Genomic DNA, 22,510 nt, shown 5'->3' with positions numbered 1-22,510 from the left:
ACACATCTCGTGAGAGTAATTATACGTAATAAAATTTGTTCAAAACTAATACTAAACAAGGATTTAAAAAATAAAGTTTATTTTATAAAAAATGCAGTTGTGTACCTTTTTTAATAAAATCATATTTACGATAAACCCCTGATGGACGCCATGGGTTAAAATTAATTTTTTTCTTTATACGTCGAAAGATGCCCCCTAATGCATAAAACACATCTGCAAATTAAAAAACACATACCGCATTTTATAAACGTCCTTGAATAGTATACAATATACTAAACTTTCAACAATTCACTTCTATGAAATAATAATTGTATAATATTAACATATAATAAACATATAATAAACCTCTTATTAAACGTGAATGAAACAAACATATTATAAAATCCCTTAACGTATATCTCGCAGACATTTTATCACAGATAGTTTATGTAACTATCGTGTGTTTCTTGGGAAGTTTTACGAATACACCAAACTATAGATTTAATACTTATTTTATTTTACTGACTCAGTTAAATATGTTTAGGTTTTTTGTTATAGCTAGATCTGTGGAAAACTAAAACTCCAAGCATTTAAAATTTTTCTTTATGCCAACGTTTCGGCCTATAACATTAGCCCTTCTTCCGGGAGTTAATACATAAAGAAAATAACCCACATAGATCTATTGTCAGTTTGGTTGCCTTTGCGTTAAAAAGCGTTTCAAAGTACTTTTCTAAATTGTTAATAACACATGGAAAATGCATGTTTCACATTTGAAAAAAAAAATTTGTTTATAATATAATTAGATCAGACATTCTCGAAATATACTTTTTTAAATAGCACCACTAACTTGCTAAAAAAACCATTTTCTGTGTAAATCGTTTATCCTCCTTAGTGGTAGAGAGTGTTAGTAGTGTGGGATTTTGAAAAAAAACCACCCAAAAGAGCATCGACTGTTAGGGTTATTAGCTATCGGATAAAAACCTCTCTGCAGCATTTTTTCTAGGTAATTATATCGCAAAATTGGTAGCAGGCATTTTAGATCTTATTAAATCAATGTATGATTTTAATTTTTCTTCAGTTTGTGGTCTTAAATTAAAGTGGTGTCGTTGGGTGTTAAATCTAGGACATTCTCCAATGATGTCTTAAAGTCAGAATTACATTACATTAAATACAGACCTAAGCTACCTCATCTGTCTAATATTATGATTAAATTTATTATCAGTGTCATCTAGTCTGGTCTTAAAGTAATTGAATTTAATAAGGGTTCTATTTTTTTTCTTTAATAATTTTGTTATAGTCGGTCTATAAAGTGTGTCATCCAAACCGAGCTAAGTACTTCGGATTTTCGTGTAATGAAATCAGGATATCCAGTTTTTTTTTATTATTAAGAACGCTAGTCCTTCCTGGTTTGCTAAGATCCTAAACAGTTCCACTTCTACTGATTGTAGTTTGACTTACATGTTTTCTATTCGAATATTTTATTATTAAACATTATTCGAACTTCGTTGTGTGCTCTAGTTTGCTCACTTTAGCTAAGCATAATTAATATTTCGATTCTCTGAGTATCAGTTAAACGCAATGCAAATATTTTCAATTTAAATTACAGCTGAAACTTCACAGAGGTGGACTGGCTATAAGAGCTGGTTGGAAATGCTGTTAATGAAGACCACTAGATTTTAAGAATGTGAAATGTAATTTGTCAATTTAGGTTGCAATAAAGTATGATTGTTATTATTTAAATGTATTTATTTCGTTACCAGTTGAAGATATGTATAAGGACATTATACATTAACACGTTGACTGCCACACTCCAAAAAAAAACACAAAACCTGGAGCCATTGCGACTTTTTGATAAATATCAGTAAAAAATGGCTTTAATAAATAAATAATAAATGACTCTTACATATTTACTTTAAAAAGGGTAATTTAGGGCCGTGAATTAAATGTTATTCACGAGGCCCTAGAAAGAACAAGTTAAAAGGTAAATACCTAAAGTTTTAAATGTATATTTTTTTAAACGAATATGGCTTTTTTTAGAACAGATATTTTGAAAAAGAAACAACCTAACACCAATCAACAAATAGGGTCAATATCACTCGATATGCCATCCACTTAAACGGTTGATCACACTATAGAGGAAGTAGTAAATCAAGCACATCAAAACCCAGAATTATCTGACCATTCGGAGCCTGATGAGGATTCTTCTGATGTTCCTGGGGAGTTGGTATGGAGCCCCGTTACTGGAATAAACCTAAAAAAATTTCAATTTTCTGAAGTCAACCCTGGAATTCCTGCAGAGATTATTAATCAATTAATTGACAAAAGTCCGTATGAATATTAAGTTCTTTTTGATTGAAGGCATCATTCAGCACATGGTGACAGAGACAAACAGGTATGCACAACAAACGCTGGAAAATAAAAACCTCTTACGACACTCTCGGCTTGCAAAATGGAAAGATTTATCTGCAAAGGAATTTGAGACTTTTCTGGGCATTATTTTTTGGATGGGTCTCAATAAAAAACCAAAACTATCTGATTACTGGTCACAAAAATTTATTTATAAGAATAAAGTAAAAAATTGAATGTTCAGAAATCGTTTTGAGCTTATTCTACGCATGTGGCATTTATCAGATAATAAAGCATGCCCCGAAGGTAATCGACTCTTTAAGATAAAACACCTTATAGATTTATTATTGGCACGCTTTCAGGCAGCAAATATACCCAAAAAAGAAATTTGCATAGACGAAACTTTGGTACCTTTTCGAGGAAAACTTGCCTTTAAGCAATTTATAAAGAATAAAGAACATAAATTTGGCATAAAGGTATATAAATTATGCACTGGTTATACTTATAACATGAAAGTATATTGCGGTAGAGATGTCCATCCAGGAGCACCAGCAGCTTCATCTGTAGTAATGGAGTTAATGGCTAATCTTTTGGATTCGGGAAGAATACTTTACACAGACAATTTTTCCACCAGTGTCCATCTTGCTCATCAATTATTAGAACATTCCACTCATCTTGTTGGCACTCTAACAAGTAATAGGAAACTAAACTCACAAGAAGTTATACAGGCCAAATTGAACAAGAATGATACCGTTTCTTGAGAAAGCAATACTGGAGTAGTAGTCCTTAAGTGGAAAGACAAAAGAGACGTACTGACATTGAGCACTAGTCATGACAACAGAATGGTCGATATTCCTAAGGAGAACGGAACAGTTACTCAAAAACCTCAAATTGTGGTGGATTACAATCGTAGTAAAGGTTTCATTGATATATCAGACCAAATTGATATTCAGCTGCACTCAGGAGAATTTGGTACCGTAAACTCGCAATCGAATTGATAACAGGGTCGGCTCTTGTAAATGCATACGTTCTTTACAAAATAATTAAAAAGAAAAACATAAAAATAACCAGTTTTAAAGAAGAGGTTACAATGGCTCTATTACAGTCTGAAATTTCCGAAACAGAAAATTTACCAACAGAAGATTGTTCTTTAAAACATATGGACGCAAGAAGAAGATGTACAGTTTGTTATGAGAGCATGAAGTCGTAATTTGGAAAGAAACAAAGCAGCTTTAAAAGCAAAACAAACTCCGTATAAGTGCGAAAAATGTAAATCTTATTTTTGCGTAGAATGTTTTTTTGTTAAACACAAATCATTTAAATTATAAGTACTATATAAAATATCCATTAAATTAACCATTATTTTGTTCTATAAGCTTAAAGACATGTGTTTATTTTGTCTATAATAAAGGTAACATTAGTTATAACATATGTGTATTTTTATGCCTGCTTTAATTAAAAAAATAAACTAAAACTACAGGCCAATTATATTAGTTTGCTCCTGGGGCCTGTTTCATAAAAAATATTAGTCCAATATTATTGGCAAAAATCTAGTAATATTAGTGTACATTATCAATTTATGTTTCATAAACTTATTAGATAATATTATTAATTATTAGCGTATTGGTTAATAAATTAGTACATTTTATTAGGATAATTTGAGAACTGTTTCATAAATACCTAGACTTCATAAATTTTACTAATAAAATTGATGTATTTTTATGAGTGTTTTTAGCATAATAATGTGAGTTAGAATAATAGAGTTAATTTGCAAAAGTTTACAAAATGGGCGATTCTGAATCAAGTGACGAGGAAGAGAGAGTTTTTGTGAGAAGACCAAGAATATTTAGGGAACGAATTTCCTGTTTTTATATAGAAGATACTTATGAATTTAATGAACGATTTAGGTTACCTAGTGCGAAGTTCTACGTAATTTTAAACAGAGAACAACAACTAGCCCACGATACAAGGCGAAATTACGCGTTAACGCCGAAACAGCAACTAATGGTTGCTTTACATTGGCTTGGAACTGGCATGCAGTATCACAGTGCAGGAGATATGCATGGCATCTCAAAAGCTACAGTATGCCGTATAGTTCACAAAGTTGTTCTATCTATTAACAGAACCATGCTTAGAGAAACCGTTTGTTGGCCCGATGATATTGGAAGAGTTATGTATCAATTTAAACAAATTGCTGGTATGCCGCTTGTTTGTGGAGCAGTTGATGGAACACTTATTAAAGTTGATGCACCTAGTTTACATGAACCAGCTTTTGTTGATCGCCATGGAAACCACTCTTTAAATATTATGCTTGTTTGTGGTCCTTCGTTAAAATTTTACTACGTTTCCGCTAACTGGCCTGGTAGCGTAAGTGATGCGAGAGTTCTGCGAACTAGTTCATTATTCCAAAGAATGGAAAACGGTTGGCGACCATTTCCAGGATCTGTATTGCTGGGAGACTCCATTTATCCACTTAAATCATGGCTTATTCCACCTGTTTTACGAAATGACGGTGACGCTTCGCAAATGCGATTTCTAAGAGCTCATAAAACGACTCGCAGAGTAGTTGAATGTGCTATAGGCATTTTAAAAGAAAAATTTCCTTGCCTCAATTATGTTCGACTGAGAAATACAGTGTTTGCTTGCGAAATGATAAAATGTTGCGTCACTCTTTGCAACATATCAAAAGCAGATAACGAACAATATAACATAGAGGAGGAAGAAAATGCCAATGATGACAACATAGATGCAGAAGAACAAGATGAAATAGATATAGGAGCTGAGGAGAAACTTAACTATTTTTACAATTATTTTCGTAATAATTAATTAAAATATAGGACAATAAAAGAAAGGTTAGGACGTATAAAAGAAACTACAATATATTTTTTTAAATGCAAAATTGTTCTTTATTTACCTTTTTTATTTAGATAGATAACAATTTTTTTTAAATCAGTCATAGTTTTTCATTAATACCGATTACATCACCTTCTTCATTTAAAATATATTCAGTAATATTTTGTGTGTCCTTTTGCTCTTCAATATGGCTTGTAAGGTTACAGTGACTTACATTAAGTGACCTTTCTTTATCCCACACTTCCAACTCCAATTTTCGGACTTCTAGTTCAAGTTTTTTTCTCTTGAGGTCCTCGAGGTATTTTGTTTCATTGGAATTTTGGACAATGATTTTTCTCTTAAGACATCCTGCAACCGAAAACAATTAATTTTAGTAAAAAGGTCAAATCAAATGATGGAAAAAGGACAGTGTAGGGAATGATAAATACACGCTTGGAAAACTTACTTGGAAAGGTTACTTTCTATGCACAAAAATAACCGAGTTTTTTGGTGGAAAAATAAAAAATATAAGTAATAATCTTTTTATAAGGACAGTCTTTATCAAGGTCTTTATCTAATGGAAATGTATTTTTGTCCAGCTGTAGCCTTCTATCCAAAGCCAGCTGGAATTGAAAATTAATTTAGGAACTATCGATAATAACTTTTGGGACTTCAGCGGTGGGCTTACGACATCTTCAAATGTATTTCCCACATCCTCTTTTATCTCTGTTACATCAGGTAATGTCTCAGTATTAGTCGGTAGAGTTTGGGTTACAACCTCTTCCTCCATTGAATCCGCGACCCCGATTCCTTCTATAACTGGAGAGTTTTTTCCAATTATTTCAATTACTAGCTTGTCGGTGTCATCAAGTTTCGAATCGGGGCCGCCATCTGATCCAGTTTTTTTTGCGTTATCAAGTTTGATCTAAAAAATATCTTCAATTAAAATACAAAGTATATTAGTTTTTATTTTAAATTAGAGCGTTAGCACTGCATTGTAGCGTAATAAAACAATTGCATGAATATTTTTTTAATAAAATTGCTGAGCAAGAGTAATAAAGTTCTATTTTTTTAAGTGCCTACATTGAAAAAAAACGGATGCTAATGAAATTAATACCATCATGCGATCCCTTCAAAATAAGAAAATAAAAAAATATACAAAATTGTCCAAAAATAACTTAAAAATTGTTTTTTCCCGTTTTTTTGGACCAAAAAACAATTTTTTTTTGTTTTGGGTAAAAATGGTATTATCACTTTCGTTATTTATCATGAATAAAATAAATTTTTCCTCTCTTCCTCTTAAAGCCCAATTCATAAACTTTGCGCCTTGCGTTTAGTACGTAAAGCTCATGAACTGGATCTGATTCGACTCACCCCACTTTTGAGATTTTACTCATAGGCAACGCAAAATATTAAGCCGTTTAAAAGTTATTACTTAACACGCACATACTAGATTTTTAGAAAAAAACAGACACGATTTTTTTCCTCTAAACCGACTTTTACGACGTTTTAGGACTTTGTGAGATATCTAAACCACTTATATGGTTACGGATTATTATAGTGTATCTTAATACACTATAATAATCCGTTTGTATACAAACGGATTATAATGCGGAAGTAATAAGTTACTTACCATTGTTCGGTTCCGAATATTAGGCCAAGTAGCATCACGCACGTAGGTGTAGTCTTTCTCGCATGTAATCAATCCAATAGAAACCGCATAGTCCCTAACTTCCATCCATGCGGATCTTTTTGTTTCCTTGGTCAGTGTGGTAGAAAACTGTCCAAATAGACTATCTTTCATGTCTTTAATTTTTCGGAGAAAGTTTTGTTGCTTAACTTGCTTTTCCGATCTTTTACTTCTTATTTTAGACATTATGCAAATTTAACGCCACTTAATGGAACCGCACCGCAAATTATGACATAACCTCACTAACTTGTAAACAGCTGACTAGTAAAATAATATTATTAGTCTTCACTTTTATTAGTCTAATATATATTTTTATGAAACAGAAAAAAGCATACTAATATTATTAATTTATGAGACTAATATTAATAGCTAATATTATCAGTATGGTTTATGAAACAGGCCGCTGGGGTCATGGTCAATATCACTCCATAAGCAAAGTATTAAAACGTGAAGCGTACAGAAGTCACACGGCGTTATAGGTAAGGATGTGATGGAGTTAAATAAAATTCACATGGCACAGAGTGCCCAACGCCGTGTGAATTATATTTACTTCATATGACAGTCAACGTGTTAAACAGGTGCAGAATTTTCGGGAGAATCCGAAAATGCCTTTGACCCAACTTCTATAAAACCGAAGAAATAAAAAACATGTTTTTCTCAAATAAATGTATTACAACATTACTTTGTACACTTTTTACAATACAAGATTCCGTTCCGGAAATCGGGAAAATAACAAACTTCAGGCAAGTAGAAAAATTACTATAGAATAGAACAATAAAAAGACAATGATACCTTTGGCTTACAAATAATTATAATTTTAATTGCTTCATTGGTCGGGGAGAAAAGTACCAAATAAATTAATCCACATAGCACAATAATATTTCAATTACAGATTTTCACTCTTACAGCTAAATGTCATTATAACAATAGATCGTTCTTTGTGAGTTAATCTTTTGGCATATACCACTAAATTATTGTTTAAATAAAACTGCAGACTTCAGAAAGTTAATTAATAGTGGAAACAGCAGGCCAAACGCTAGACTTTCCTTTGCGGTTTTTTACTAATTTTACCTAAAGAATCGTTTTCTGATCCCGAACTATGCATACCTACGGAAAAACACCAATCAGAGACAAGAACCATGAAAATGTCCCCATTAAAAATACCTTTTGAATTTCTACCGTTACTGCGAGGCTGTGGCCTCTTATATTCTCTCCTATCGTCCCTAATTCGCTCGTTATAAGGGCTGTAGCCCCTAATAGGGGGCGGTGAAGCCCCATATTCCGAGTCGTAAGGAGGCGAGGGGCTTCTCCTGTCATACCTAGAAATATTTATGTTTTTTTTAAGAATTATGAGCTATTGAAACCATCCAAACCTGTCGTATTCTGAATAAACCGTTGATTCGGGGGAGTATCTGCCTCCCACGGGGGGTGGTGAACTCATTCTGCCTAATGGTGGTGGTCTATGGTCGCCTATACAAGATTTACATATATTTAAAAGTGAATACATAACTGATAGAATTGGTATTTATAAATAAGGAAACTTTAATATTAATTTTTGAACTTTATTGCTAGGAATTTAAATGAGAGAAAACGTAAATATTTTTGTCTTTAATGGAGTTGCCCAATTTAGTATTTTTTTTTGAAAAGGTTAAAAATGCCAAAAAATATTAACTGCCATAAAAAATGGTTTATACAAAAATTTACTAAGAATTGAGGTATTTGGCAATAATACTCAATCTTTATTCTTTTTTTTTTAATAAGGCCCTGGACCTCTGGTTTCAGTATATATATAACACTTTATTAGCATTATTAACCTCATACAATTGAGTCACAAATAACGCAACAGGTTCAGTTTTTCAATACACTGCACCTTAAAATTCGAATTTTTTTAAGAACTCCAGTCTTCAAAATCTCTAGAAGTGCTATTAAACAGCTTAAATGTATGTAATGTAAAAGGTTATACTATTCACTGTGCAAAGATAGATTTAACTAACTATAGCAGTACTCCTAAATACTTAAAAGATTCAACATGCTAGATTACCGTTTGATTATTGATGATTTTTGGCTCATTTTTGCTATATGCTGATTTGACGAAGATGATGTTTTGTAATAAATATCATAAATTATTGTGAGTTCTTAACGTATGAATTCGAATTACTAGTGTATGAAGATAAAATATTTAAAAGTTATTTTGCAAGAGAATGATTAGGTGAATTTATGCCACTAACTATAAAGTCCCAAAAAGTAAGTTAATAGAACAAAATTCCAAACCGCCTTCACGTAAGTATTTTATCCTACCTGGAAACATTCCCGGATGATGATGTAAACCGGGCATAAACGGCGGCGGCGGCATCCCCAAGTCGCCCATCGGGGGCGGCATCATGCCGTCTAAGGGCGGCGGCGGGATAAAGTGACCGGCACCCAACGGCGGGGGCGGCAAAAAAGGCGGCGGCGGCAAACCCGGGATCGGCGGCGACTTGGTGATGTGATCGCGGGGATTAAAAAGGGGCGGCGGTGATTGGGTGGGATCCAGAGGCGGCGGCGACAGCGGAATCTCGCCGTTTTGGTGTAGGGGAGACTGTATTCCTAAAAAATTAAATATTCATGTATACACTACCGCTCAAAAGTATTTGCCCACATATGACTGTTTTAAAGTTATAACTAAAAATAATAAACCCATCAATTATTCTTATGAAACGGTTTATTTATAACAAAATGAATATAAACAACAACACATTTTTCAATTAATTAAATTTAAGAAAATCAAATTTTGGATTCATCTACATGTCCGCCTCGATTTTTAATAACAACTTCACAGAGTTTCGGTAGTCTTCTAATTAATTTGTCCAAAGTTTTCTGAGGTATCTTGTGCCACTCTTCTTGGATGATCCTCCACAAGTCTTCTTTTGATGTGGGGCATGATTGTCGCACTTCTATCCAGTTCATCCCACAGTCCCACAGTAATTCGATAGGATTAAGGTTCGGTGATTGTGGGGGCCATACCATAACTTTTAGAAGATGTTGCCTTTGTAATTGACCTAAATATTGCTTGCACAATTTCGACGTGTGCTTGGGGTCATTGTCATGTTGAAAGATGAAGTTTTCTCCAATTACTCAAGTACCAGAAGGAAGTACATTGTCACTTAAAATTGTTTTGTAACCCTCTTTTCGAAAAATTTCCTTTATTCTAATTAGATCGCCCACTGCAGATCCTCCGAAACAACCCCACACCATCACCGAACCACCACCGTGCTTAACTAAGGCCACCGTACAGTTCTCAGCGACCCTTTCATTGGCATAACCGAACAAAAACTCGCCGCTTCGTTCCAAAAACCTCGAATTTCGACTCGTCACTCCAGAGAACTTTCTTCCAGTCATCAATGGTCCATTCTTTGTGTGATTGGGCCCACTCAAGTCTTTTCTTCTTATTAACGTCCTTTAGTAGCGGTTTTGATACAGCTAAACGTCCTTAAGACCAGCATTATAAAGTCGCCGTTTTATTGTCGAAACACTGAACGCTTTTTTACGCTCCTTGTTGATTTTTGCTGTGATTTCAGGGGCGGTAAGGCGTCTATTGCGTTTGCTTGTAATTATAATATTTAAATCCTCCTTTGAACTTGTTGCCTTTGGCCTTCCCGATCGATTTGTTGCATTACAACCAACATTATAATCGACAGTCCGCCTTGGAATTTCCAAATCCGTCAAAATTTGACGGTTAGTCTTTCCAGCCTTATGAAGTCCAATGATAATACCTTTTGTTTGTACCGATAACTCTATTGTTTTGGCCATTTTAAAGAATGTTGAAAAACCAGCAAAGAAACGGTGACAATCGTCAATAAGCAAGCGAAATTATTTACCAATGTTACACAAAATCAATTCTTGAAGACTCTTGAATACCTTTAAATGTTTCAAATTTCATCGGAAACGAGCTGTCAACAGATTAGTTTTTTAGAAGAAGTGCATCTTTTCACTACATTGTTCGCTATTTGCAAGACTATTTTTAAATACTCAGTGTTTTTCAACGAACAATAGTTGATAGGTATGCTGTTTAAGCATATATGCAATTTACAAAAGAGATACAATCTAAATATAGGTATAAAGATAAGATTTTTGTATCTAATTTAAAATATTAAAAAGAATACATGGTGGGCAAATACTTTTGAGCAGTAGTGTAAGTGTGTCCTAACCATTTGAATTAATGAAGCCTATAAATATAAGTAGGTAGAAATACACAATATTCATATTGGATTGTTCAATATCGTCGTCCACATGTTAAAACCCTGTATCTCAAAAAAAAACACAATTGTCAGGAAATGGAAAAACTTATCATATGTTTATTGATTTTGTGTTTAATTTAAAATTTTGCCAATTAGTTTAATATTACTTACGAAATGCACTTAAAATGAGAAGACCCGCATAGTTTTTTTCCTTAAAACATTGAAAGGCTAGAATTAGTATACAACAACTTCGTTTGAGTTCAAAATTTTTTTGTCTTGTCAATTTTTAGTCTATAATAATATCAAATTCAGTTGGTTTCAATCAAGACGTTTTACCTTTCGAATATTTAATTTTTAACTTGATTCCTCTTCCAGAATTAAAAAAAAATATTAAAATTTTCCTGTAAATATCCTTCATCCAAGTGTAGGTATATTTTAAATGGTTCCGATTAACATATTTTAATAAAGCTGATACTGCTTGCTTTACACTACAATACATATTTATTTAAAATTCTGTTTTGTCATTATTTCTCACATGAATCATTTAGAAAATTTATTTATACGGTTTACACTGTCTATTTTTTTATTTTATTTCAAGACGAGATATAGGTATGAAGACTAAGCTAGAGAGCTGAGCACCCAGAATGGATCAGGGTGAGTGTTTTTGTTATAACTTGTTTTTTTTTAGTTTATTTTAATTTTCAGTAGGCATTTGTCTTTCAATTAAGTATTTTTTCAATATTACAGTTCTATTGTTAGTATTATGAGAGACCAACAAATATATACTATATATGTGATATATGACCTACTATAAGTTGTTTTCAGTTTTTAAAAAGTTTATTTTGTATTGCAGAGATATATTGGTTTTTTTATATAATACTCTGTCATAGAATTTAATTAGTTTTTGAAATATGTTTCATTTTTCTCTAGGAAACAGAAAGAAGTATATAATAAGCAAAGATAATTCATTCAGTAGTGAAATTTTGACTTAATGTAAATTTTTATAGATATTAATTTAGGTGTGTTTTTTTGTTCTTTATGCCTGGGTCTGGCCTGTTTTGTTTTTAAAATATTTTTAGTAATAAAGATTATGTATTCTTTTAATTTGTGTAGGTTTAGTGCATGGATGCCATTAGTCTTAAGTATTATCTAAAAACATGACCTTAATTGTCTGCTAGCTGAACTACCTATGTACTTTATATAATGTTGAAGACTAGGATCTGCACTGCAGAAATTTGAATTTGTCAGCCTATTATTTGCATATATAGTTTTGTGTTTTACTGATAACTATTTTATGTTTTTGTAACATTTATTATTAATATATTATTATCCTCTACAAAATCTGTTTGTGTTAGTAAAACAGGGATATTATTAACCTAATGATAATGTCCTAATCTGTTTGGGTTGACATAATTCAGGGCTAACAAAATACTTTTAAACATTTTTACATTAGTTCTAATTTAGATAATATCTGTTATAATGAATTAATACTACATTATGTCCTATATAATTTAGTATTAATTCATTGCGTTTTATTTTATCCTGATCAATATCTGATGTTAACACCTAATCAAAAAGTAACCTTTTTGCTTAAATGTTTGCTTTGGATAATGCGATTAAATAACAAAATTATGAGATTTCTTATTAAATAAAATTTTAATTTTTCCCGCCTCAATTTGGCCACGTCTTTCTACCATTCTGATTGGTCCAATCAGGTACGTCAAACTGTCAAGTTAGTTACGATAACTTCCATTGCCAAGAGAGGACGCTAGCAGATTTGACAGACGAATTACGATCTGTTTGTATGCAACCACCACTTCTCTATATATTTCTGTTTTGTGTTGTGTAGTCGAGAAAAAGTATGTACTACATCTTGGGTGTATAAAATATCCATGTTGGTTAGGCAAATCGGTCATACATATTAATTTTAAGTTCAAGTACATAAAATAACAAATGTGTCGTGACATTAAACTTTGGGTTTTTATTACGGAAAAGAGTGGATCAAAAGACTTTTTGTTCGCAGTTTATGGCGATTTTTGACTTTTTTATAGCAAAACATTCAAATAAGTGTTTTTTTTGTTAATAAGGTAAAAATTTCATTAAAAAACTGATATATAGACTCACTCATTTGATTGTTTCCCTCAGCAAACGCCCGTTCTCTCATGGTCAGTCGGTTTCTTAACTGGGCGGCTTCTTGTCTCGCTTCCTCCAATTTTCGTTCGGTTTGTCGGTTGGCCACCCAGTTTTCGTGCGATTTCTTCTCCAGCATCGATATTTGGCTCTTCAGTTCCACTTCTTGGTTCATTATTTCCTGTTTTAAACTTTCATTTTGAGCCCTAAAAAAACATTAACTTAGTAAACTATGAGAGAAAAAATTTCGTCGACTTCTGGCTTTAATCATATTTTTAAGTCCAGTACTCACTCTTGCCGAAAATGTTAAACAATTACAATTTTATCATCAAAATAATTATTTACAAAGTCTTATTTTTCTCTAGCAATTGGAGTCAACGATATAGACGTTAACATCCCATTTATCCTACCATACTTAACACGTGTTCTATGCCATTACAAAAGCTGTATTTTCAAAAAATGTTGAAGACAGCACTTATAGTACCACTACCAAAAAGCAATTCTATTAAGATTTTTTTCCTACACTTCGAAATTTTAGAAATGGTTCTGTATAGAATTAATAAAGTGAATATCTTGCCTTAAAAAAACTAATCCCTTTGATTTAGTCTGTGTTTAGTATCATAGGTGATATTTTGGATTAGTGAAATATGAGCAAATTATTTTACTACTACTCAACCATATCCAAGTAGCCAATACGCAGTGACTTCGATGAAGACGGAGTTCTTTAAAGAAATTCGGTTCTAGAGACATGTTAGTTTACATCGCAGTGTTATAGGCGAGTCTTATAATAGAGATCAATTAAGTTTTCAAAAATCCTTCATAACTCTTTTATTTATTGATTTAGATCTACATATTACTTTTTACGATTTTTTTTTGATTAGGAATATAATGCTAAAAGAAAATGCTCCATATTCTCAATAGTTTTCGAGAAAATAGGGAAAAACTTCTTGAAATGTTTTTTCTGATTTTCTGAAAGACTTATGAACTTAAAAATTATTTTTCTATTGCATCTGATGCGCATTGACATTCCGTGCAACTTTTGTTTCAAGAATTTTTATCCCCTATCCGACAGTTCTCCAGAAGAAGAAATAAAAACCAAAATTATGAACATTTGCACATGGATATTCCTTACGATTTTTTGCGAAAGACTTTTTTTGGTAAAATAGGGTAAAACTTTCTTCTGCTACATTTTTCAAAGAAGTTTTATAAGCCTTTTCTAAAGATTTTAAGTGAATTTATTAAATTACAAAAAAAAATTAATTTTTCATGTCTTTCACAACTTTTTTATTTTTAGATTTAAAAAAAATTCGAGCTAGATGTTATTCTTTATGATTTATTTTAATACTGCTTAGGATTCCAATGTCATAACAATATTTTCCACATTCCCAATAGTTGTTCAGAAAATAAGAAAAAATTGTTAGGTTTTTCCCAATTTTCTGGAAAACTATTGGACTTCAAATTTATTTTTTGTACTGCATCTGATGCGCATTGACATTTTAAATAGCTTTTGTTTTAACAATTTTTTCTCTAATTAATAGTTTTCCAGAAAAAAAATATGAACACCTCTTTGAATTTTTTGAGAACGATTTTTTTGGAAGAATTGGATATGTAACTTTTTTTAGTGCAAATTTTTTTGAAGCTTCTTGAGCGACTAATCAATTTATAAGAAAAAAATTATTTTTTTTTTTTTAATTTTTAGCTGAATTTTTTTTCCATATTTCGAATAGTTTTCGAAGAAATTAGGGGGAAAACTGTTGGACTTAAAAAAGAATTATATTGCATCTAATTCACAGCCCACCCTGTTCCTTTTCATTTGTTGCGAAAAACTTTATGAAGGTACTGTCATACCCTTCTTCCAAAGTCCGTGAGAGCACCGTCCCGATTATAAAACGTTAAGACTATATTTGCTAATATGCCTCAATTTTATAGAACGTTGAACGTGCAAACTGGTCACAATTAGACAGTGAATATGGAAAAAGTGCAAGAAAAAATAAAATTCGAGGGGTCCGTGCGTTTTTGAGAAATATACAGGCTTGTCGAGAAAATTGTAATATTTCATTCTTTCGAGACACCCTGTATACATATAGTAAGTATTTCAAGGTCCTGTGAATATAAATTCCGTCAACCAATTTTGATTCAGCCACAATTTAATCAAAGTAATATAGCTTTCTGCTAAGATGTGTGCTTTTGAACATGATTTGGTATTTTACCAGAATTACACTGCCCTCTTTAGTTAAAACGTCCTAACTACAAAATTATCTTTTTTTGGCTTATTACATTTTATTAACTTCAAATCAATGGTATCTCTCTCCTTAGATAAATTAGAAAGTCCTAACTACATTTTTTATGCCTTAAATTCACCTAAATATATTGTTCTACGTGCAGAAAAGACGATAATCCCAAATTAAAATATCCTAAGTAGCATTTCATTTGTAGAATATTCATTTGTGCCAGTAGGAGCATATTCGAAAAGTGCTAAGCAAGTGGCAATAATATGGCACGAAGGATGCGTGTCGAAATAAGGAAAATTTAATTGGACTTTATTTTTTTTTGTTTACGTTGTAAACTCTACCGAGACTGAACTGGAGAATTTGGAAATAAAATACTTTCAATCTGGTCACACTTTTATGTCCACGGACTCGTTCCATCACCAGGTAGAACAATTATTGAAAAGGTACGGTAAGGTATTTGATTTTAATGATTTTAAATCGGCTGTAGAAAAGGCAAACTGATCTAAGGTAAAAGAGATGAACATACAAAACTTTTTTGAATGGAAAGATTGTTTATCAAGTTTAAGCTTCAAAAAAATGTTCCCAAACCTTACTTGCAGAATATGGTACATTTGCACTTTAAAAGGGGATAAAATGTGTTGTAGTACAAAAATGCCTTTTCGGAAGAACCAAAACCTTCTTGCCGAACACAATGTCGAGGTGTAAAATTAAAAAGAAAACAAAATTTGATTTCTAAGCTACGTCCTATTATTCCGGCTAACCCAATGATATTCTGGAGGAATTAGCCGTTTCCCAAAATAATGATACTGACAATAAAGAAATTGTAGATTTCCAGTAAGAGTAAAGCACTTTTTGAGTAATTGATTTCCATTCATAATGATTTCATGATTTACTTTCATACTGTTTTTAATGTTCTAATGTTTTATTAGTGAGTAATTTAGTTAGAATGTTAATTTGAAACATATATATATTTTTTATTATAATTACTTTACTAAGTTAAAAAGTCCTATTTAACACACAAATGTAAAAAGCAAATTTCTAAGCATATAAAAAGAATCAGGGAATTACTTCAAAACATGAGAACCGCATATTAGATTTCATAAAATCAAAATTTTTTCAGCTTTATCGATTTGCGAGTTAGGATGTTTTAACTAAGGACGGCAGTACAGTCATCAGCATAATATATAATAGAACTATTGAAGTTCTTTTATATAATCAGAAAAATAGAAGTTGCACAGCACCCTACGGCACAGCACACTCCACATTTCCTTTACTTATTGAGTGTGATCAGTTAAACAGGATTCCAGATTAAAATATATGGTAGAAGCATGTGATGTCTTGCACAAATTTTCTAAATATGTGCATCTTTTCTTAAAGAATATAGACTCGTATCCGTTTTCTTTAAAAAGGGAGATAGAAACGTTGGCAATTATCGCCCCGTTTCCTTAGTCCCTGTGGTGTTTTTTGAGAAAGAAAGTTTTTTAAAAGTGCTCTAAGAACCAACTTTATGATTACTTGGAAGCACAGTTTTTTTATTCTCCTTTCCAAATTAGTTTAAAATGTAAGTACCACATGCTTTGATCTCTCAGAAGCTTTCGACTTCGTCTCCAAATTAGATCTTAAGAAGCTCAAAGCTTTGCTCAGCAGTTACCCCGATAAACTTAGCATTAGAAACCAAACTTGTATCATTTGCTTTATCCCAATCAAGATAATCTTAACAGTCAATTGCGTTCTTGTACGAGTACTTAAAAATTTAGTGTGTGACCTTCAGGTTAAGGGATATTGCAAGTTAAGGGCAGAACCCAACTGAGATGAAATTCTTGGAAATATATTCTGATCCTGCCCTAAAGTTTAAGAAGAATATTGATATGATTGACTGCTAATTTTGAGAATAAATGTCGTTTTTCGAAACTTTCTCTTAAGTTGAATTTGAGAATTAAAATCAAGTGTCATCAGAAAAAAAAACTAATAAAAAATTATCCAGAACTCCTTATCAATTTTTCTGGTTCAGTAATGGTGGAACATAACAATCATCGAAACGAAACTTATAAAAACAATAAAAATGTTAGTCTTACTTATAATTCTGCAATTCTTCTTGCATATATCGAAGTCGTTCGGTTGTAGATGTGGCTTCACCTTCTTTTGCTGCCCATAACGACTCGTATTTACTTATTTGCCTGCAAAAAAACTCTTTACTAACAACTTCTTAGACACTCAGGCCATTAAAACATACTTAAGCAATTGTTCTTCTTTCTCTTTAAAGTAATTATTTAACACCTCCAATTTGGTATTGATCTCCACTTTTTGTTTATCAGATTGTTCGTATTTCTCTCTGAGTTCCTTCACTTCTAAAGTGAGGGTCTCTATTTGGGCCGAGTATGTTACATTAGCCTCTTTCTCTGGAAATTTAATAAATTAAAAGTATAAAAAACTAAATATAGCAAACTTACCTAAGGTCAACTGCTCTGAATATTTCAAATTCTCAGACTTCATTTGCTCGAGCTGAGCCCTGGTTTCGGTAATATCCAAAAACGACTTTATTTTATCTTTATCGTTATTCATTGACTTTATTTTACTTAAAGTTTCCTTAAGGGTTTTGTATTCTTTGACTTTCGTGTCGGCTGTTCTTTGCAGTTCCGCGGCACTCTGTTTTAAGGCCTAAAACACTCCTAGTGAAATCTGATTAACGCATAAAATAATAAACTTACGATTATTTCCGATTTAAGGTTATGTTCTTGGGTAAGGGCTTGCTTGCACTTCTCTTGGCAAGTGGCCAGTTCTCTTTCTAAGCTGCCGTGTTGCTGTTCTTTTTCTTCTTCTATTTTGAGTATTTTTTCCACCATTTTATCTACTTCCCCTTGTAAATCACCCACTTTTTTATTGCTTATATCGAGCTCTAATCTAATCTCATAAATTTCAGTTTCCTTTATGCTAATGCTGTCATTTAAATTATTAATTGTGTCTTGTTGTTCCAGCACTTTCTTTTGCATTTGCTCAATGTTTTCTCTAAGAATTTCACTGCCATCGGTTGAATTGAGCATTTCTGATATGATTTTGTTTAATTCCATGCCCATTTCTGTTGAATTGTCTAATTCCTTTTCTAGGGCCGCTATTTGCTCCTCTAACGCTAGTTTTGCCTGGGTTAGGTCAGTGATTTTTGTATTTAGCTCTTCTACCACCTAAATAGAAGCATATTATTTGTATGCAATAATTTTATGATAACAGGGAAAGTATATAACTACTACGTCTTCACCTTTAAATTTCAATTAAAAAATAAATAGAACCCACCTCATTTGGTACAGTTTCAACTACCAACTGAGTCTTTTCCTCCACCATACTAGTGGCCTTATCATGCAGCATTTCATTTTCTTTCGAAGTGGCCAGCAGCTGTTGCTCTAACTTATTTATCCGGGCAATTAAGGGTCCTTCCCTGCGACATTTATCCAGCAAAGTCCACACGAAAATTAATATCAAAACGGATAGAGCTGTGGTTGTCAAATAGAGAAACAGGTCAGAACTAAAGGCTGCAACAAAGATTTCCTAAAAAAAAAGTAATAGGATTGGGTCCAGTTGAAAGATCACTATCAGGCAAATTATGGGTTTAAGTACATTAGAACTTGGGATTAGGAAGGAAATGCTATTAGTATAGTGCGATGTTTTGCCGGTTTAGTTCTAGCTCACTCAGACGCTGAAATACAGACATGGACAAAACAAGACAGAACAGAGAGAAGGCGAGAAGTCCCTTTTTTCAAAAAATATAACTTTTGTTGGAAAATTGATGTAAAAAAGACATCACAGTGAAACATTGAAAAAACACATTGAAAGAATTAGGCACTTAATAATGAAAAATACCGAGTTTAAAAAAAAATCTATTAGCAAATTAAAAAAATTAATTAATTAATAATCAGTAGTAATCCAACATAAGACAATATTTTATAATAATTTTTTTTTTAATTTTTAAGCTGTATCCATTATATAACTTTTTTAAAAAAAGAACTTTTAGAAATGATGTACACCATTTAAATTTAAGAAGAAATACTATTCTCATTCCGAGACATAAAACACAGTTATTTAAACGATCATTTTCTTAAAATTGTGCTTATCAAATAAATTATTTAAATTTGGATCCGGACCAATTATCAATTTCTTGTAATACTTTTCGTAATACGATGATTGTACATCTAATGAATCAGCAGGGTATATAATTTCGGTTCTTCTTTTTTAACTTTTTGAATGGTTGTTTTCTTGAGTAATTATTACAATTTTTGGTATTGGGATCATTTTATTTATTTATTTACTGTCAGTAATAATTTTTCTATTTTTTGTTATTTAACAAAAAATTTAATCTGTTTTTAGGGTGTTTGCAATGTGTATTGTTTTGCTTGATGTCGAACTGTCAAAGTTAGAACTTTTATATGTAGATTTATTAGGTATATGATTAAAGAAAAAGCTGTATTTAATCATTTATTAGTTAAGCGTTACTGAAATTACCATTTTTTAATGAAGTGTGAGGCCACAATGTTAAAGACCAGAATCTGCCATGGCAGAACTCTGAATATGTAGGCCTTTCATTTGCGTAAATTTATTACTGTATTTTTTTCTCTTTCTATGCAAAAAAAAATGTTTATTATTATTATTATCCTTAGGAGAGCCAAAATCTCGACTTTTTCGGACATATCCCTGTCTCAATTCTTTAATATCCTCGGTATCATTTTAAAATTGTGTTTTTCTAGTTTAGTTAATCCAATCACGGACGAATACACTCATTTTATAATAATTCTTATTCTTAAACTGCGTCCATGATATATAGAGAAAAAATAAAAAACTCCAAGTCTCAGTCTCAAAATATCTTTTTATATGTCACGAAGGTTACATGTTTCGCTAATAAAGCATCATCAGACCTTATAGCTAGATGACCTGCTAAGTACTTACTCTTAATCATTTCAATAACTAAACCTTATGTAAGGTTATATAATAATAATAATAATAATGTGTTTATTTTGTAGATCATAAAAAACAATCCGATACATAAATATATATAATATTAATTTTGTCATTGATTTACAAAAGCGAGCCAAAAACAATTAAAACAAAGATCAAGTCTGACTCTGAAAACAAAAAAAAACGAATTCAACAACAAATGTACAATTGAAAAATATTATATACTACCACTGTTGCCCGCAGAAAACTAAGCAAAACGTGCAAAAAAAAAACATATAATATATACATACATATTATAAACCTTGATCAAAGCATCACTTAAGACGTAACCAAACACCATGCTCCTAAAGCAGTAATTTTACCTTTTTGTTTAAAAGAGCCCTCCGATAAAGCTTTTAGATCTGCAGCAATATCATTATAAAGCCGATAAAAGTTATAAGAGAAAGATCGCTGAAAAAAAACTGGTCTTGTGAGGTGCTGGGGTAATTAACCCTTTAAATCTTAAATTTAATTTATGGACCTCTGTTAGGTATTTAACCTTCTCTAGCAAGTAAGGAGGACACTTATTAATTATAATTTTTTAAAATAAAACCAAAGAATGTAATTTGCGTCTTTTCGCCATTTTTAATCAGTTACCGGCTCATACTTTCTAATTCCATAGATGTACCTTAAACAAGATTTTTGTAAAAAATATCCGTTTAATCTTTTGTATTTCAGTGAGATCTAGACAAGGTGAGTAAACCACATCACAAAATGGCTCAAAACTAAAGTGTCAGTCAGCTTAATTTTTAAAGATTGCGATAGTGAATGCCTGTGAGGATAAAGTAACTTTAGCGCGGTATATGCCTTTTGTAGACAGGTTTTAATATGGAATTTAAAGGGCAACTCGACATCCAGATACAACCCTAAACTTTTTGAAACTTTCTCACAAGATAAAGAATCATCACCTATGCTTATGGTTATAAAAGATTCAACACTCTCCTTGTTTTTACCAAAAATCATAGTTTTGACTTAAGTGGGTTAATAAGAAGATTATGACGATTTGAAAATGATAAGAATGTAATTAGATCCTCGTTTATGACTTTCTCTGCATTAATATATTCAAATGGAAGAAAGGAAAAATAAAGTCGTGTATCATCAGCATATTGGTGTACCTTGCAGAATTTTAGGCAATTAGTGAGGTTATTAGTATAAATATTAAACAGTAAAGGGTCCAGAATTGAGCCTTGTGGATATTGCCATACTCTGAGCTGCCATCTAATGTTTCAACAAACTGAAATCTATTTGAAAGATAATCCATTAAAACTCAACAAAAATTTAAGATTGAAGAAAAGAGTTCATGGTTTATAATGTCAAATTCCTTAGAGAACCGCTTGTACATGTAGTAGTATAAAATCAAATAAAGAGAAGTCTATAAAAAAAATAAAGTCAATAAAAAAAAGAGAAGTCTAATAGAATTAAAGCTGTGCATTTGCTGTCGTCTGCAGCCCTAATTATAAATTTCAATATAAATACATTACATTCACTTACTTTTTCAGCATAATTAATTAATATTTAATTTCCGTTAGAAATAATTGGAATCTGAGAAGAATTTTTCAGAATGTTTATTGTAAGAAAATCAGCAATGTATCTTTTGTGTTGAATCTCTCTTTATATATTGTTGGATTACCACTGATTGTTATTGTTGAAGCCCTAGCTATTATTTAGTATATTTTGTCGTCTCTCGTTTCAATGATAATTCTTGAAATATTGTTCACTATGAATTATATATTTACCTAGCTAATGTCCAATACAGTTATACAGTTCACAATCCATTTGTTTAAATCATTTCGAGTTCATTGCACTCCACTATTGATAATTTCCCTAGTTTTTCCCCAGTGAAATATATTCAATTTTATAGTTTATTACACCCTTAATAATGTAACCTTCATATTTTCACTTTTTTGCCCATTTATATTATTTTACAGTTTGTGCGCAAAACCGTTTGTCTATCCTCTCTTAATCCCTCGCCCGTCATAAAAAAACTCTTTTCACAAATTGCCTCAAGAAACAGACGTTTTACTTAGACTTCAATTCCTAGTATCCTCCCTCCTTTTTCCTCACGACCATTTTTGGCCAATCAATACCTTCTAATTCCCTCCTAA

At 31.8% G+C, this 22,510-nt stretch overlaps 1 protein-coding gene across 7 annotated transcripts in view; it reads right to left on the bottom strand.

The window, feature by feature from the left end:
• LOC126741969 (transport and Golgi organization protein 1) overlaps positions 1-22,510 on the bottom strand; it is a 39,373-nt gene that overhangs the window by 2,213 nt on the left and 14,650 nt on the right. For 3 of the 7 annotated variants that reach the window (XM_050448457.1, XM_050448463.1, XM_050448462.1), the window contains 10 exons: positions 18,714-18,965; positions 18,134-18,604; positions 17,876-18,083; positions 17,659-17,824; positions 17,501-17,602; positions 13,189-13,400; positions 9,146-9,433; positions 8,221-8,317; positions 8,012-8,166; positions 7,499-7,954 (listed from right to left, as the gene is read on the bottom strand). In XM_050448457.1, the coding sequence (XP_050304414.1) occupies positions 7,884-7,954; positions 8,012-8,166; positions 8,221-8,317; positions 9,146-9,433; positions 13,189-13,400; positions 17,501-17,602; positions 17,659-17,824; positions 17,876-18,083; positions 18,134-18,604; positions 18,714-18,965 (2,022 nt within the window). In that variant the 3' untranslated portion in view covers positions 7,499-7,883. Of the gene's footprint in view, positions 1-7,498; positions 7,955-8,011; positions 8,167-8,220; positions 8,318-9,145; positions 9,434-13,188; positions 13,401-17,500; positions 17,603-17,658; positions 17,825-17,875; positions 18,084-18,133; positions 18,605-18,713; positions 18,966-22,510 lie in introns of those variants that run through there. The other 4 variants (XM_050448461.1, XM_050448459.1, XM_050448460.1 and 1 more) reach the window with 4 other exon arrangements.

Source organism: Anthonomus grandis, chromosome 11 (assembly GCF_022605725.1).
Source record: "Anthonomus grandis grandis chromosome 11, icAntGran1.3, whole genome shotgun sequence".
Classification (NCBI taxonomy): domain Eukaryota; kingdom Metazoa; phylum Arthropoda; class Insecta; order Coleoptera; family Curculionidae; genus Anthonomus; species Anthonomus grandis.
This window is presented reverse-complemented; position numbering and strand designations above follow the sequence as displayed.